We start from the raw sequence: 15,088 nt of genomic DNA, 5'->3' as shown, positions 1-15,088 counted from the left end.
TCTGGGCAGCTGTCCCCAGCCAGGGCCAGCACCCATCGGGGCCAGACCGCTCCGGAGGGTCGCCTCTATTTCCGCCGTGCACGGCCTGACATGGGGTGGGCCTGGGATCACAGGGGACCCAGGCGTGCAGGGCGGGCCACACACCCAGGGAGCCTGGGGCACGGCCGGGAGATGCGAAGTTGGGAGCGCCATCCCCGTTGGCCGTGAGCGCATCGAGCGCCCCGCAGGCGTTAGTTTGCGCATCTGTGCGATGGGATCTCGGCTCTTGCGGGGCACGGTGAGGGGGGCGGAGTCCGCGCACGCTCGGAACGGGGCGCGGGGCTCGGGGCGTGCATGGATGCTGGTTCTGGCGTGCTGGGGTCCGCGCGGCCTCCGTCCGGGGATCCCCCATCCCGCCGCCCACACGACCCCGGCCCAGACGCCCGGCGCGGGGGTGCCTCTGCTGGAGGCCGTTCCCCGGCCGGCAGGGGAGGGGGCGGCGGCGGCACCGAGGAGCCGGGAGCCGGAGCCGCGGCTGCCCGGGCCCGCCTGACCCTCGAGGGGGTCGCTGTTGCCTCGCAGATCCCTCTCCGCCGCTCCCGCCGCGTCCGCCTTTTGTTCGCGGAGCCGCGCGCCCCCGAGCCGAGGCGGCGGGGCGGGGAGCTGGCGGGGCTGCGCGGGGGGCGGGCCGCGCCGGGCGGAGCCGGGGCCCGGGCCGCAGCCGGACTCGGAGCCCGAGGGAGCGAGCGGCGTGCAGGCGGCCGGGGCCCGGGCGCGCTCCGGGGGCGCGGCGAGGCCGAGGGGGCGGGCGCCGGGCGGAGCCGGAGCCGGAGCCGGGGCGCCTGGAGGCGATCGGGCCGTGCTCTCCGAGCCCAGGGCAGTGCGGAGCCCGCGCGGCGGGGGTCGAGGCCGGAGCGCAGCCCCGGGGCCGAGGTGGGCCGAGCGGAGCCGCCGCCCGAGCGGCCCGAGCCGCGCGGAGACCCTCCCCGGGGACGCCGAGGCCGGGCGGGCCCGGGCCATGCGCGCCGCTCGCTGAGGCCCAGGGAGGCCGTGATGGAGGCGCCGGCGGTCGAGCCCCCGGCCCGGGGCTGCGGCCCCGCGCCCGCGCCCGCACCCGCCGCGGAGAGGAAGAAGAGCCACCGCGCGCCGTCGCCAGCCCGGCCCAAGGACGTGGCCGGCTGGTCGCTGGCCAAGGGCCGCCGCGGCCCAGGCCCGGGCGCCGCCGCCGCCTGCAGCGCCGCATCCTCGGCGCGGCCGGACAAGAAGGGGCGCGCGGTGGCGCCCGGCGCGCGGGTGGCGGGGCCGCGGGTGGCGGGGGTCCGGGCCGGGGTCCGCGCCAAGGGCCGCCCGCGCCCGGGGGCAGGGCCGCGCCCGCCGCCGCCGCCGCCCAGCCTCACGGACAGCAGCTCGGAGGTGTCGGACTGCGCGTCGGAAGAGGCGCGCTTGCTTGGCCTGGAACTGGCGCTGAGCAGCGACGCCGAGTCGGCGGCCGGGGGCCCGGCGGGGGCCCGCCCGGGGCAGCCGGCGCAGCCCGCGCCCTCCGCGCAGCAGCCCCCGCGGCCTCCCGCCTCCCCGGAGGAGCCGTCGGTGGCCGCGTCGTCCGCGGGCAGCAGCCGCCTGCCGCTCAGCGCCTCGCTCGCCTTCTCCGACCTCACCGAGGAGTTGCTGGACTGCGGGCCCGGCGGCTTCGTGCGGGAGCTGGAGGAGCTGCGCTCGGAGAACGACTATCTCAAGGTGGGGCGGCCGGGGGGAGGCGCTGGCGGGACCACAGTTGGGGGGGGCGCTCTCACGCACCCTCTCCCAGGGTACCCTGGATGGGGAGGGGAGTTTGGGAGAAGTGCCTTGGAGTGGGGGGTGGGGCAGGCCCCAGGGTGCGGGGCTCTTCTGGTTTCCAGCTACTCAGGACCCCACCCCCGGCCAGGACTTTGGGGACTCCGCTGGGGAGACCTGTGGCCCCCGCCTGCCAGGGCTTCCCCTGCTGCCGGCCTGTCCCGGCCTGCTTTCAGGGCGGATCCAGTTTGAAAGCGTGACATCTGGGAACATCCCCTTGGCCCGAGTCCACTTCCGCCCCGGCTAACGGTCCCACAGCCTGGGAAGATGATGTCGTGGGAGAAGCTGGTCAGCGGTCCGCGGCAGCTTCCTATAAATCCCAGGAGGCTGTCTCCTGCCGTCTCTGGGCCAGGCCTGGTGCTCACAGCGGCAGCACTGGCGGGGATCTGTCACCGTCCCGTGTTCCCCGAGCCGGGAGGGAAGCCGCCCACTTGGACAGGGGGCATTTCCTTGGATGGGTGCAGACCTGAGCACTCCCCTGGGAGAGCCGACCTTGCTCTTGACCATTTGGTGGACACAGCACCTCCTGAGTGCCGCAGGCTGCCCACTGCCTGGCCCAGTGGCAGCTCCCGGGGACAGCCCAGCTCTCGTGTGTTGTCCTTGGCCTGGGCGGCTGGAATCTCTGTGGAGCCTGTTGCCCCCAGCCCGGCCTGGTGTGGGAGGAGGCTGAAATGGACAGCTCGCTTCCCCTGGCAGAGCCATGGAGCTCCCAGCGCCTGCACCGGGCTTGCGTTTGTGTCTCTCCTGGCAGCATGGGCTTCTTCCTTGCTGGGCTGGTGCTGGGCTGTGACTCTCGCCCTGTCTCCCCAGCTCTGCCCTGGCGGGGGTCCAGCGAACACTTGTAGGGTCCTTCTGAATCGGGGCAGTCTACCCTCCCCCAGCCAGGCCTCAGTTCCCTCTCTGTGAAGCTCACTGCTGGCAGCCGGGGTTTGGTCAGCTCTGACAATCTGCAGAAGCTGGAGGCCAGGAGACCAGGGGGCAGCCCGGAACAGGCCTTTAGGTCTTGCCCCCCTTGATGCCCAGAGTTGCCTCTAGTACTGCCTGCCTGAGTGTCCGGGCTCCTCGCCCCGCCTCCTGGCTATACTGCTTGGTCTGGTGAGGGAGGGGTCAGAGGCAGGGTCTCCAGGCCCTTGGCTTCAGGGTCTCCTTGTGCAGTGACCTCCTGGGCCCTGTCGCTCCTGGGAAGTCTCAGGCTGTGCCGCCCATGACTGGTTAGATGGGACATGGTGCAGCCCAGAGTCTCACGGGCCAGGGCCCAGCTGGGGACATCCTAGTGCCCGGGCTGAGCTGAGCCTCAGTTTCCACCGTTCGTCGATTGCTTTGGGCTTCTGGTGCGAGCCTCTGGCCGCTCTAAGACCTGGGGTCTGAAGCTTCCGGCCTGTGCTGGGGAAGTGGCGTGGTGTCTCGGCCTGTTTTCACTTTGGTAGAAGCGGGCGAGTACTGCACCTCTGCTCTGAAGGGTTAGGGGAGCTCATGTGCGTGGATGCCACGGGACGCCTGGCCCGCGGTGAGCCTCTGGTGGCTGTCGCCGTGAGTGCCGCCAGTGCCGCCGTTCTCTTGTGGAGTGGGGCACGGGTCCGTGTGGACCTTGTGGGGGTGAACAGGTCCTCCCCTTCCGAGTCAGCCTGGGCTCTCCATGTCCTGGCCCCTCATTCACTTCTTCCTTCACCCATTGTCAACGTGTGGGGTACAGCCAGGGACAAGGGTGAAGCTTTGGGGGACGCGGGTCCTGCAGCCCAGTGCTCTGTGGGCCACACTCAGGGTGCAGAGGCTGCAGTGTGCCTGGAGCACCTGGAGGTGGGGGCGGGGGCTCAAGGGTGACACGGCACCAGCTGAGAACGGAGATGCCGGCGGAACATTCCAGGCTGTGGGGACTGGCGTTCGAGAACCGTGCCGAGGCCAAAGCGAGGGCAGCGCCTGTGGGTGCTCGGCTGCCGTGTGATAGTCTAAGGACTGTGGATGTGGCCTTGGAGGGAGGACTTGTGACGGGATGTGACGTTTTGTCCACTCCCCAGGTGAGCAAGCCGTGGGCAGAGCGGGGAAGGGTCTCAGCAGCCAGGGCCTGGAGCAAGAGCATGGGAAACTCTTGTTGAGGCGCTGCCCCATGGCCGCTGCGCTCTGAGGCCCAGAGCATCCTCAGCGTGGACCCTGCAGTCCTCTGAGTGTGGCGCTGGGAGCTGTCAGTCCTGGGGGTGTCCTCGGACGATGGCCAGCGACCCAGAGGAGAATATGTGAATGAGGCAGCTCTCTCCCAGTGAAGAGAGAGAAGGCAGTGAGCTCACTGTCACTTGAATTATTCAGAGGCTGGGTGACCTGGCACACTGGCATAGACCTGGAATTGGTGGATGGCAGCTGTAAATGGTCCCGAGGGCTGCTGGCTGTGATGACTCGAGCAGGTTCACGGGGAGGTTTGTGTGGAGGCCACAGCTGAGCTGCTCGACCGTGACCTTGGGTCCCTTCTAGCCAAGGAAGCCTGCAGGTTAAGTGCTGAGGTTCCGGGATTCCCCGCCTGCAAGTGTGGCTGCAGAGCAGTCAGCTGGGGCTCACCCTCAAATCCTGGCGGTCTGAGATCTCGTGGCTCCCCAGCACCCCTACCTGCTCCCTGCTGGGAGCGTACCGGGTGTCTGTGGAACAGTGGGAGCTGGGGCCCAAGGACCTGCTTTGGGCAACTCGCTTGGCCTCTGTGAGCTGCCCGGACAACCTCACAGGATAGTCAGGATTCTGAATAGAGAAGACATTTTCCAAACAGTGGAATCCTGCGTCTCCCTGGGAGTTGTTGTTATTCTTAGCCAATGAGCAGACAGGATGTCTGTGTCTTCCTAGTTCTCAGAGGAGCTGGGAGGGGGAGGGCCGGAGGCTAGATTTCCTTAGCATTAGAAGGGGGAAGGCCAGGTGCAATGCATGTCAGCGTTAGATGCGTAGCCAGTCTGGATGTCAGCTCAGACAAAGTTGCCATTATACAGGTGGGTACATGGAGGCTCCAGGTTATGCCGCCAGGATTCTCACCCTGGGTCCTGCCCTTTCTGCGGCGTGACCAGAACTGTGAGCTTTCGGTTGCTGGTGGGACACGGCTGCAGGCTGCGACGGATGGGGCACGCGGCGGACAGCACATGCCAGGGGCCTGGAGCCTGCAGGCAGGGATGCAGGGTGCGCACGTGGACAGGGTGCTTTTTCTGTAGAAGGGAGACGCAGAGCAAGCACTCAGTAAAAGTCAGTGCCCACCCCAGTACCACCTTCCCCTGACCCGCTCCCCCAAGCATTCATTCATTCAACACCCTTGGCTTTTTTCTGTTTTGTTTATTTTTATTTACTTGAAAGGCGAAGTGATGGAGAGATTTGTGTGTATATATAGAGATCTCCCATCTGCTGCTTCCCTCCCCCAAATGGCTGGGCCAGGCTGAAGCCAGGAACCTAGAACTCCATCTGGGTCTGCCCCATGGGTGGCTGGGGCCCAAGCACTTGAGCCACCATCTGCGGCCTCCCAGGCGGAGCGTCAGCAGGGAGCTGGACTGGAAGCAGGGGAGACTTGAACGCAGTCCGATGTGGGATGTGGGCATTTCAAGCGGCCACCTAATGCACTGTGCCACAACACTCACTCCTTTCCTTTTCTTTTTAACTTATTTGAGAGACAGCCCCTGTCTGCTGGTTCACTTCCCAAATGCCCACAGTGGCCAGGGCTAAAGCGAAGGAGCTGGGAACTCCATCCAGGTCTCCCATGTGTGTGGCAGGAGCTCAGTTACTTGAGCCGTCACTGTTGCCTCTCAGGGTCTGCATTGGTGGGATGCTTGAGTCAGGAGCAGGACTCGAACCCAGGCACCCTGATGGCAGAGACGAACATCTTCACCCCCAGGCTAAATGTCCGGGCCTCAGTATTTTCTGAGTGTCTCCTGGGTAGCAGTCCCTGCGCCGGGGCTGGACCCAGTGACTCCACTGTAAGCCCTTGGATGTGCACTGCCTTCCTGGCTCCTAGCAGCGTAGGGAGAGGCATCAGTTTGTCACTGGGTCAGCAGAGCAGCCGGCTGGGCCCCACCTGCGTCCCAGTGTCCCTGGGGCTGCTCTGAGAACCAGAGCTTTAAGAATCCTGTCTTGCTCCTGCCGGATGGAAAATGGATTGGAAAATGTGAGGCTGAGGCGGGTTGGGGGTGGGGGGGGCCGCGCTCCGGGGCTGCCTGCATTCCTCTCCGGGGGCGCCGTCTTGCACACACAGATGTCTGCAAGTGCACTGCTCTAGCCAGGAGCACTCACACACGTCGTCTCCCTTACGCTGCCAGCGGCACACCCACAGGTGCTTCCAGAAGCCTGCCGGCACACCCGCGGCGGGGCCCCGCCCCCTCAGCACACATCTTACTCGCCCAGGGTCAGAAGGACTAGACACGGACAGAGCCGCACAGCAGCCCATGCAGATGCCACATGCCCACATGGATGTGCATGGGTCCCGGCTCGCCTTCCCCTGGGAGAGCCGCAGGAACCTGCCCACCTACCGAGGCTCACGGCCCAGGAGACACTGTGACGACAGCCACACCCAGGCGTGATCCACAATCCTAGATGCAGAAGCAGGCACACAGGCAGAGAGCTCACGGGTGTCGGGCAGGTGGCATTTGCCTTCGGGAGCCGGAGAACCAGTGGGGCACGCACACACATGTACACACACAGCCCCACAGTGTGGCTGTGACATTTCGCCCCCATACGGAGACACAGGAAATCCCAGGCCAGGTCTTCCTGGAGCTAATGTGTACCAACTCCTGCTGTTTGCAGCTGCTCGGCTGGGGCTGGCTCCCACACGGCTGCTGCAAACAGCAGTGTGGCCAGGGCCTTGGTTTTCTAACCTGGCCCAGGAGTGCTAGGAACCTGTGGGGCTGGGGCTGGGGGTGCGTGAATGGGGCTGGCTGGTGTCCAACAGAGAGCCCCCGGCCCGTGCTGCCCAGCGCTTGGGTCTGGGCCCGGTGGGACTCAGTGACCCGCACCAATGGCTTGTCAGGTCTGCCTATAGGACAAACTCTGCCCCTGGCAACTGCCTGCCACTCTGCACAATTTCCTGCCTGTCCTGTCTCCCCCTCCTCCCCCTGCTCGTTGCGGACGGTGGAGGGCACCCAGTTCTGGCCAGGAAGTCACGAAGGGGCCCAGAGGCGGTGTGGGCACTCGGTGCAGGGTGGGGTGGGGGGCTTGGCAGGCTGCCTGGCGGAGGAGGCATGCATTAGAGCTGGGGAGTTAGCCTTGAGTTCAGCCTTTGTGCCCAGCTCCTAGAACAGAGCCTGCCACATTGTAGGGGCTTGATAAGGGTGAGCGTGTGATTGAGTGGAAGGCCCAGTCAGGCCTGGAAGTGGGGCAGGGCGGGGGTGGGGGTGGATCAGGCTTGGAACAAGAGCTGGAGGGGAGAGGGCCGTGGGGGAGTGCCCGCGAAGGGGAGTGGGATCTGCTGTGGAAGCGCATGAGTACCAAGCAGGGCCCTGTGAATGCCAGCTGGGAGCTGCCCCCTTTCCCTGTGAATACAGCGCTGGGCACGAGGTCTGGCCAGCACCAGGGGCCCGGGGGGGGAAGGAGCCTTTGGGTCAGGCTTTGGGGCCAAACCTCACTTTGTTGCCTCCTCCGTCTGCATGAGCTCCCTCTACAGGTCCCCGCACCAGGCCTCTGTCTTCCTGCCTGTAAGATGGGGATTTATCGCCGCCCCCCTACCTTTTTTTTTAAAAGGGAATGATCAGAAAGGGAAAGGCAGAGCCAGGATTCCAGCCTTGCCCTGGTTACTCTTAATCCGTGTTTTATTTATTTGAAAGGCAGAGTCAGAGAGAGAGAGAGAGAGAGAGAGAGATCGATCTTCCATCTGTTGGTTCACTCCCCAAACAGCCACAATGACCATGACCAGCTTGACCAAAGCCAGGAGTCAGGAGCCTCCTCAGGGTCTCCCACGCGGGTACAGGGTCCAAGGCCTTAGACCATCTTCCACTGCTTTCCCAGGCACATTATCAGGGAGCTGGGTCGGAAGTGGAGCAGCGGGGACTCAAGCCAGTGTCCACATGGGATGCTGGCACCACAGGTGGTGGCCTTACCCCCTATGCCACAGTGCTGGTCCCGGTTTACCTGCCGCTTCCTTGCAGGGCACTGGGGAGGATTGGAGCTTGGTGTGTGTGTGCACTCAGCACCATCCTGCCGTAGAGGAAGGGAGGGAGCCCCCAGGGCGAGTCCTGGCCAGCAGCCCGGCTTCTCCAGGGTCATTCCCTCGCTCCCCACACGGAAGACCTCATTTGCGGTCATGTTCATGCTCCTTTGGTGCTGGAAGGAATTTGGAGCCGGGGTGGAGAAAGAGCCAGAGACTCTGGGCTGTTCTGGGCTAGGCTGGCCCTCAGACCCTGGGGCCCCAGGTCAGCGCCCTGAGCAGGTGGTGCTGGCGGCTCCGAGGCATGGCAGAGTGAGAGCTCATGGGAGCAGCAGGCCGGCCCCTTTTTTTCTCCCAGGAGCCAACAGGGATTAAGAGCAACCAGGGCTAGGCTGGAATCCTGGCTCTGCCTCTCCCTTTCTGAGCTTTTCCGGTCTCAGCCTCAGTCTGCTCATCTGTAATATGGGGGTGTTGGTAGTGCTGGCCGCCCCTCCCCCCAGGTCACTGTGGGGATTCCAGAGGAGAACGTGTGCGTGGGGTGGGTAGCGGGGACCCCGTTCGTAGTGAGGACTCCCTGGCCCTCAGCCTTGATCATTCATCATCTTCAGGCTCCCCTTCCGACTCCCTGTGAGCCCTGGATCTTGGCAGCAGGGGCTGTGGCTGGCTCTTGAGTGTGCTCCCTGGGTGTTGGCTGGAGGTGTTGTCTGGGAGGGGTACATAGAGTGGAACTGCGCTGTGGGCGCCCCTCTCCCTCCCAGCCCCGTGTTGCTTCCCCGGTGGCCAAAGCCAGGCTCGGACTTGGTGACCTGGTGGTACAGCCTTGCTGATGGACGGCTGCCTGGGGCTCCCTTCTTGTAGGAGCCAGGTGAGTGGGCGCCCTGGCTCCAGAGGAAAGTACCAGGGGCCCTTCGCCAGGCTGGGGTTCCGAGGCATGGCACGCGCCATTTGCTCGGGGGCCCTGTCAGTTGCCCTGGCCCTCGCGCTGGCTGAGCAGCCTGAGTGCCCCTGCCCCCAGCCTCCTGCAGCCCTGCCCAGCCCTGCCCCGCCTACGCTCCCAGCCCGCCTCACACCGGGACGCCTGGCCCTGTGCTCTTCCCACCTCACCTGTGCCTGCCTTCAGCTCCGTAGCCCTGTGTCACGTCGGAACCCTCGAAGCTCACTGCGGGCACCCTTGGGGCCACTGCCAATTTCCACACCAGGAGGGCAGGGACCGTTCAGGGCCCTAGGCCTGGCCTTCTACACCGGCATCAGCCGAGGCTCGGAGAGGTGACGGACTTGTCAGAAGTCACACGACGTTCACCGGCAAGGGGCAGACGGACTAGGATCTTGGGGTCTCTTCCGGAAGCCAGGCCTGAGGCTCCAGCGGGGCAGGCTGGGGTGTCCTGCAGCGCCTGGCCTGGGCCGAGCCGCTCCCTGACCCTCAGAGCCGCACTTTCCATCACAAAGACCTCAGACAGCGGCGCTCTCCCCATTAGAGATTTGGCTGCACTCCAAAGGCTGTTTGGGGAATGTTTTCAACATGGCCCGTTCCAAATGCTGCCTTCCTTCCTGTCCACACAGCAAGGATGCCAGGGACTCGGTGGGCGCTCCCTGCCCTGAGCTCCCCCTGACAGCGGCAGCAGGGGCTGCAGGTGTCTCCCTGCCCTGCGGCGTGAGGCCTGCAGCCGGGGCAGCCGGCTGTGGCCTTGGTGGGCAGTGGTCTCCAGTCTTCTCCTCACACTCACACATGCTTGAGCCTGCACACGTGGGCACGCTGCTGTCCGGGGGGAGTACCTGCGGTCTCCTTTGCAGAGTTCCTTCCGGTGCTGCTCGGGATATGTGTGTTCCGTATCCTGCTGATGCACACTGGGAGGCAGCAGGTGATGGCTGAGTGGGTGGGACCCTGCCACCCACATGGGAACCCGGATGGAGCTCCTGGCTCCTGGCTTCGGCCTGGCCCAGTCTCGGCTGTTGTGGGCATGTGGGGAGTGACCCAGTGGATGGGAGGTCTCCTCCTGTCCAGAAGGCGTGGGGATGAGTGGAGCCCTCAGCGCGCAGGGGCTGATGGCCCTGCAGGTTTGCTGTTGTCCTCGTCCCTGTTGGCTCCTTACAGGGACCATCTAGTCCAGGTTACGGGAGCTCAGGTGGACTTGACTCCTGGCTGTGCCAGCTAGTGTGTGACCCCTAACCTCTGGCTCCTCACCCAGCCGGTGTAGTGCAGGAGAGGAGAGGCGCGTGCTGCCCGGCACGTGCCAGCCCTCCTCTTCCCTGGTCGCTTCTGGCAGCGGGGGTGCCGTCCGTGTTCTGGGGACCAGGCAGCCCCGTGCTGGGGGCGCAGGGCACTGGCTGGCATGTGTTGTGTTCTTCCTTCCAGGACTAACCCAAAACTAGAGCCCAGTTTGCACTTAAGGAGGCTCCTGGGAGACAGGAGCGCAGAGTCCCCCCCGCCCCTGCTGGACTTCGGGTCTCCTGGGGGACTCTGGCATTGTTCCCAACACTCTCGAGGTCTCAGTGTCCCCGCCCGTGGGTTCCCTCCCCTGCCACTGGGCCTTGAGCGTTTCCACGCGAGCTAAGAGGGAAGTGAGCTTTGCCGAGCCTTTTGCCGTCCCCTCCTTGGGGTTCAAGAGTGATGATCTCATCTGGAGCCGTGACAGACCCCTGGGAGACAGGCAGAAGGGACAGCAGATGGCTGCCTTGGCCTCTCGGGTGGGGCTGACAGGCCGCCCCTGTGGTCACTGCTGGCCTACCCAGCAGGTCAGCCCTTCCGGGGCTGGGGTGAGTGGCCCAGGCCAAGGCAGGAGATAAGTGGCCTGGAGCCAGCGTGGCAGACGGGCAGGCAGCCTGGGCTTGGTCTGTGGGAGGGACCGTGGTGGCCAGGGCGGTGTGGGAGAAGGCGGGCCAGGCAGGGCCTCCTGCTGTCCCAGAGTAGCTGCTGCTCGCAGAGTGAAGGTTTTAGGCCCTCGGCTCAGCTCTGTGGTTCTTCCTGGGGTCCGCCTAGGGCCTGGGTGGGTGTGGTGCCTTTGCATGAGGTCTGGAGTCTGGGGGCTGTGGCCCGGGTGCTGGTGGGCAGCAGTTTGGCGCCTCTGAGGACATTGACTTCCCAGAGTTGCAGAGTTCCTCCAGACCAGCAGTGCCGAGTGGAGGTGGTTTGCGGCACAGGGTGAGGTGGGGGGTGGGATGGTGACCTGGCTGTTCGTTCATTCAGAAGCAATTTGCTGAGCTGTTCCTGTGTGCACCAGGCACCTGCTAGGTTCTTCCCTCTAACATTACGTCCCAGTGTGGAGACCGACCTTCCTCCAGCAAACAGGCAATGAGGCTCACAAGCAGGCTTCCTCTGCTCCCGTGAAAGAGACAAAGGGTTGGGATGACATCATGGACCTAGACCAGTCTGGAGGGCTTCCCTGGGGAGGTGGCATTAACGTGGAGAGTTGGAGGTGGAGCCACAGTGCAGAGATGAGGATAGTGATAGCCCCGCTGAGGCAGTGGCAGGTGCAGGGGCAGAGGTTCCCAGGGGGCAGGCTGGCTGCTGGGGGTGGAGCCAGAGAGGAAGATGGGCAGTGGGTGGGGCCGGCTGGGCCTTGGAGCCTTGTGATGGAATCGGGGTTTTGTTCTGAGGGTGGTGAAAAGTCATTGGAGGTTTGGTTCTGCTTTGCTTTGGGGAGTTTTGGTTTGGTTTCTCTTTGTATTTGAGAGCAGAGAGACAGAAAGAGATCCCCTCTGCTAGTTCACTCTCAATTGTCTGCAATGAGCTGGGGACTCAATCCAGGTCTCCCATGTGGGTAATAGGGACTTGGCCACTGGAGCCATCCCTGCAGCTTCCCAGGGTGTGCACCAACAGGAGGCTGGAATCAGGAATGGAACCGGACTCAAACCCAGGCACTCCTACCCGGGGTATAGACATGTCAGCCAGCAAGAGGTTTAGCTGCTGGCCAAATGCCCACTCTTGTCTGTTTTTAGGTCAGGTGTATTGAGTTACAATTTACATAGTAAAATTAACGTAGGCCACCATCTGCTGCCTCCCAGGTGCTTTAGCAGGAAGTTAGAACGGAAGCAGAGAGCCTGGGATGCAAATCGGTGCTCTGATATGGGATGCGGGCATCCCAAGCTGTGATTTAGTCCTTTGTGCCACAGTGCCCACCTGGTAGCATGAGTTTGGACAAATGCATCTAATCTACAACCCCCACCACAGCCCAGATGCAGAACCAGCTAGGGTGGACGTTTGGCACAGCAGGTAAGTTGCCACTTGGCTGCTCTGCTATTTTTTTTTAAGATTTATTTATTTATTCGAAAGGCAGAGTTAGAGAGAGGCAGAGGCAGAGATAGATCTTCCATCAGCTGGTTCACTCCCAAAATGGCTGCAGTGATCGGCTGGGCCAGGCCAAAGCCAGGAGTCAGGAGTTTCTTCTGGGTCTCCCACATGGGTACAAGGGCCCAAGCTCTTGGGCCATCTTCCTCTGCTTTCCCAGGTACATTAGCAGGGAGCTGGATCAGAAGAGGAGCAGCTGGGACTCAAACCGGCACCCATGTGGGATGCCGGCCGCAGCACCTGCCCTGTTCTGCTTCCGATCCAGTTTTCTGCTGATGTGCACCTTGGGAGGCAGCAGGTGGTGGCTGGAGCACTTGGGTCCCTGCCACCCTTGTGGGAGACCCAGATGGAGCTCCAGGCTCCTGGGAGGCAGCTGGGGGGAACCTGCACTAGAACAGTCTCTTCCTTGGTGGCTGTGGGAGCCAACTTCCTCCTGCTTTCAGGAATATCCTGTCCCTCCCCATTGTCTCGGGGCCAGCAGGGCGCTGGGGCTGGATTCAGACTGCCCATCGCCACTTGCCAGGTTGCAGCAGCGGGTCCTCCTCTGTGGCACGTTCACCCCCAGGGCTCCAGTGAGCCCCCAGACTCAGTGCCCCTCCTGTCCCCCTGTGCAAAGCAGCACATTGTGTGTTGGTGTCAGATTCCCCCCGGGAGCGTCCCTTCCCGGAACATTTGAACTGGGTTGGAAAGCAGAGTCCTGCTTCCCCAGCTTGAGGGCTCGGTGGGAGGGACGGGGTCCTGCACTGCAGAGAGGAGAGCGGAGGCTCTGTTCCCTTCTGTGCCGGGAACCCTTGCTCCCTGCCGAGAAGAGTGCCTGGGATAGTGTTCAAGTGTTTCCAGTGAAATGCAGGTGTGAGGGTTGGGCCTAGGGTCATCGCCCCATCCTGGATTGGATTACCTGGCTTTGAGTCCTGGTTCTGGCTCGCGATTCCAGCTCCCTGCTAATAAAGACCTTAGAAGGCAGCCGTGATAGCTCAAGTAGTCCCTGCCGCCCACGTGGGAGACTTGGATCCAGTTCCCTGCTCCTGGCTTCAGCGTAGCTTAGCCTGGGCCAGCCCCTGCCGTTGTGGGCACCTGGGGAGTGAATCAGCAGATGGGAGCTCACGTGCTGTCTTTCTCTGCCTCTCTAATAAATAAAGGAAAACTTTTAATCTTATTTTTAAATTTTTAAAGATTTATTTATTTGAAAGGCAGAGTTATGGGGTGGGGCAGGGGGAGAGCTCTTCCATCCACTGGTTCACTCCTCAGATGGCTGCGATGGCCAGGGCTGAGCCAGGCAGAAGCTGGGAACCTAGACTCCACTTGGGTCTCCCCAAGCACTTGGGCATCTTCGACTGCTTTTCCAGGTGCATTAGCAGGGAGCTGGATTGGAAGTGGAACAACTGGGACTCAAACCAGCATCAACGTGGGTTGCCGGCACCACAGGTGGCAGCTTTACCCGCTGTGCCATGACCCCGGCCCCTGTCATACATCCGAGGGTAAATAATGCTTGATATCTCTGCAACGACTGTCGGAAGATATGAAAGCAGCCGAATGCTTTCTGTGGCAGAGTCACGGGAGCTGCTGGCATGACCTTGCTTTGTGCGCGGGTTCAGGCTGCAGGGAAAGCTGGAGTTCAGAGGTTAGCAGAGGTGGAGGTGTGGTTTGCCGAGTGTGTAGACTCCCCGAATTCTGGCACAGAGGAACGATCCTGAGCTCCTGAGTGGAGGTGTCTCCCCCCACACACACACACTCCCACGGTGGGGGCTCAGCCGCGGCCCCCTCCACTGTGGTTCTCTGTTCTCCGCACAGCAGGCTGCCGCCCGGCTTGTGCTCAAGACCACGATTCCGACGATTCCGATGGAATGTCTTTGTACGCCGGGAAGCCCTGTGCTGCCCGGCAAGGCTGTGCTATTCTTAGCAGCAGTGTGAGCTCATGGTTGGCCCTGCAGCCTGGCCGAGACCAAGAGACTCTTCCTGGCCAATTCCCCCAGGACTCCTGGGAACCAGCCCCCCGTGGGTGCAGCACTGCCTCGAGGAGCTGCTTCCTGCAGGCTGACCTCGTGGGTCAGCAGGCCGGGACAGAGGTGCCCTGGTAGCAGGCAGCCGTGGTGAGTGGAGGTGCCCGGGGGATGGACCCTGCCCGCCCTCCCGGGATGGTGTGAGGGTCTGAGAGCAGCTTGGGGTCTGTCCAGGCTCTCCCTGGCAGGGGAGAAGCCACACTCGTTCACCTGACCATGGACTGTGATGGATGCCTGCTCAGTACCACACCTTGTCCTGGGCAGCGCTGGGGACCAGACCTGAATCTCACCCAGCCCTTGCCTTCCCCCACCCCCGACCCAGAGGGCAGGGGAAGATAGGCTTGGAAACAGACAGATACCACCTAAAGTTGGTAGCACAAGGGACTGTGGCGTTCCGTGTGTAGGGTTTGAGTCAGGTGGAGAGAGGAACGTCCTAGCAGGATGCACTAGGTAACCAGGCAAAGGCTGTTCTCATGGAGGTAGCCTGAGGAACCCTGGAAGAAGAGCACATGGTGAGGCGGTGAGGACGCACCGGCCCAGGCTGCACAGCTTCTTTGGAACCCAGCCCTGTGCCTCCCTGTTCCTAGGAGCTCCAGGAAGCTCCCAAGCCTGTTTCCTCATCTGCCAAATGTGCCGATCTCAGAGTCGGTGAGCGTCAAGCTGATCGTCTGCGGTGCACGTACTCCGCCTGGGCTGGGGCCTGCGGCAGGCGGAAGCTGTGGCATGGCCGGAGTCGGGAGGACGTGAGGGGCTGGCCGCTGTCCAGGGCGCCGGGCTCGGACGCCGTACAGAAGTCTAGGAGTGGAGGAGAGGGAAAGCCGTGCGCTTTTCCCATGTTTTCTCCAATGAACGGGTTTTGCCTGTGTGATCAGTGAAATAAATCTCTAGACAGGGAAGAGCTGA

At 63.2% G+C, this 15,088-nt stretch overlaps 1 protein-coding gene across 2 annotated transcripts in view; it reads left to right on the top strand.

Annotated features, from left to right (window-relative positions):
• Window positions 1–1,032: 1,032 nt before the first annotated feature.
• The window catches only part of MTCL2 (microtubule crosslinking factor 2), a 70,970-nt gene continuing 56,914 nt past the window's right edge, over window positions 1,033–15,088 (top strand). The window contains exon 1 of one of the 2 annotated variants that reach the window (XM_062204157.1): window positions 1,033–1,713. In XM_062204157.1, coding sequence (XP_062060141.1) covers window positions 1,033–1,713 — 681 coding nt within the window. The remainder of the gene's footprint in view (window positions 1,714–15,088) is intronic. The other variant, XM_062204158.1, reaches the window with a different exon arrangement.

This window comes from Lepus europaeus, chromosome 10, assembly GCF_033115175.1.
Source record: "Lepus europaeus isolate LE1 chromosome 10, mLepTim1.pri, whole genome shotgun sequence".
NCBI lineage: Eukaryota > Metazoa > Chordata > Mammalia > Lagomorpha > Leporidae > Lepus > Lepus europaeus.
This window is presented reverse-complemented; position numbering and strand designations above follow the sequence as displayed.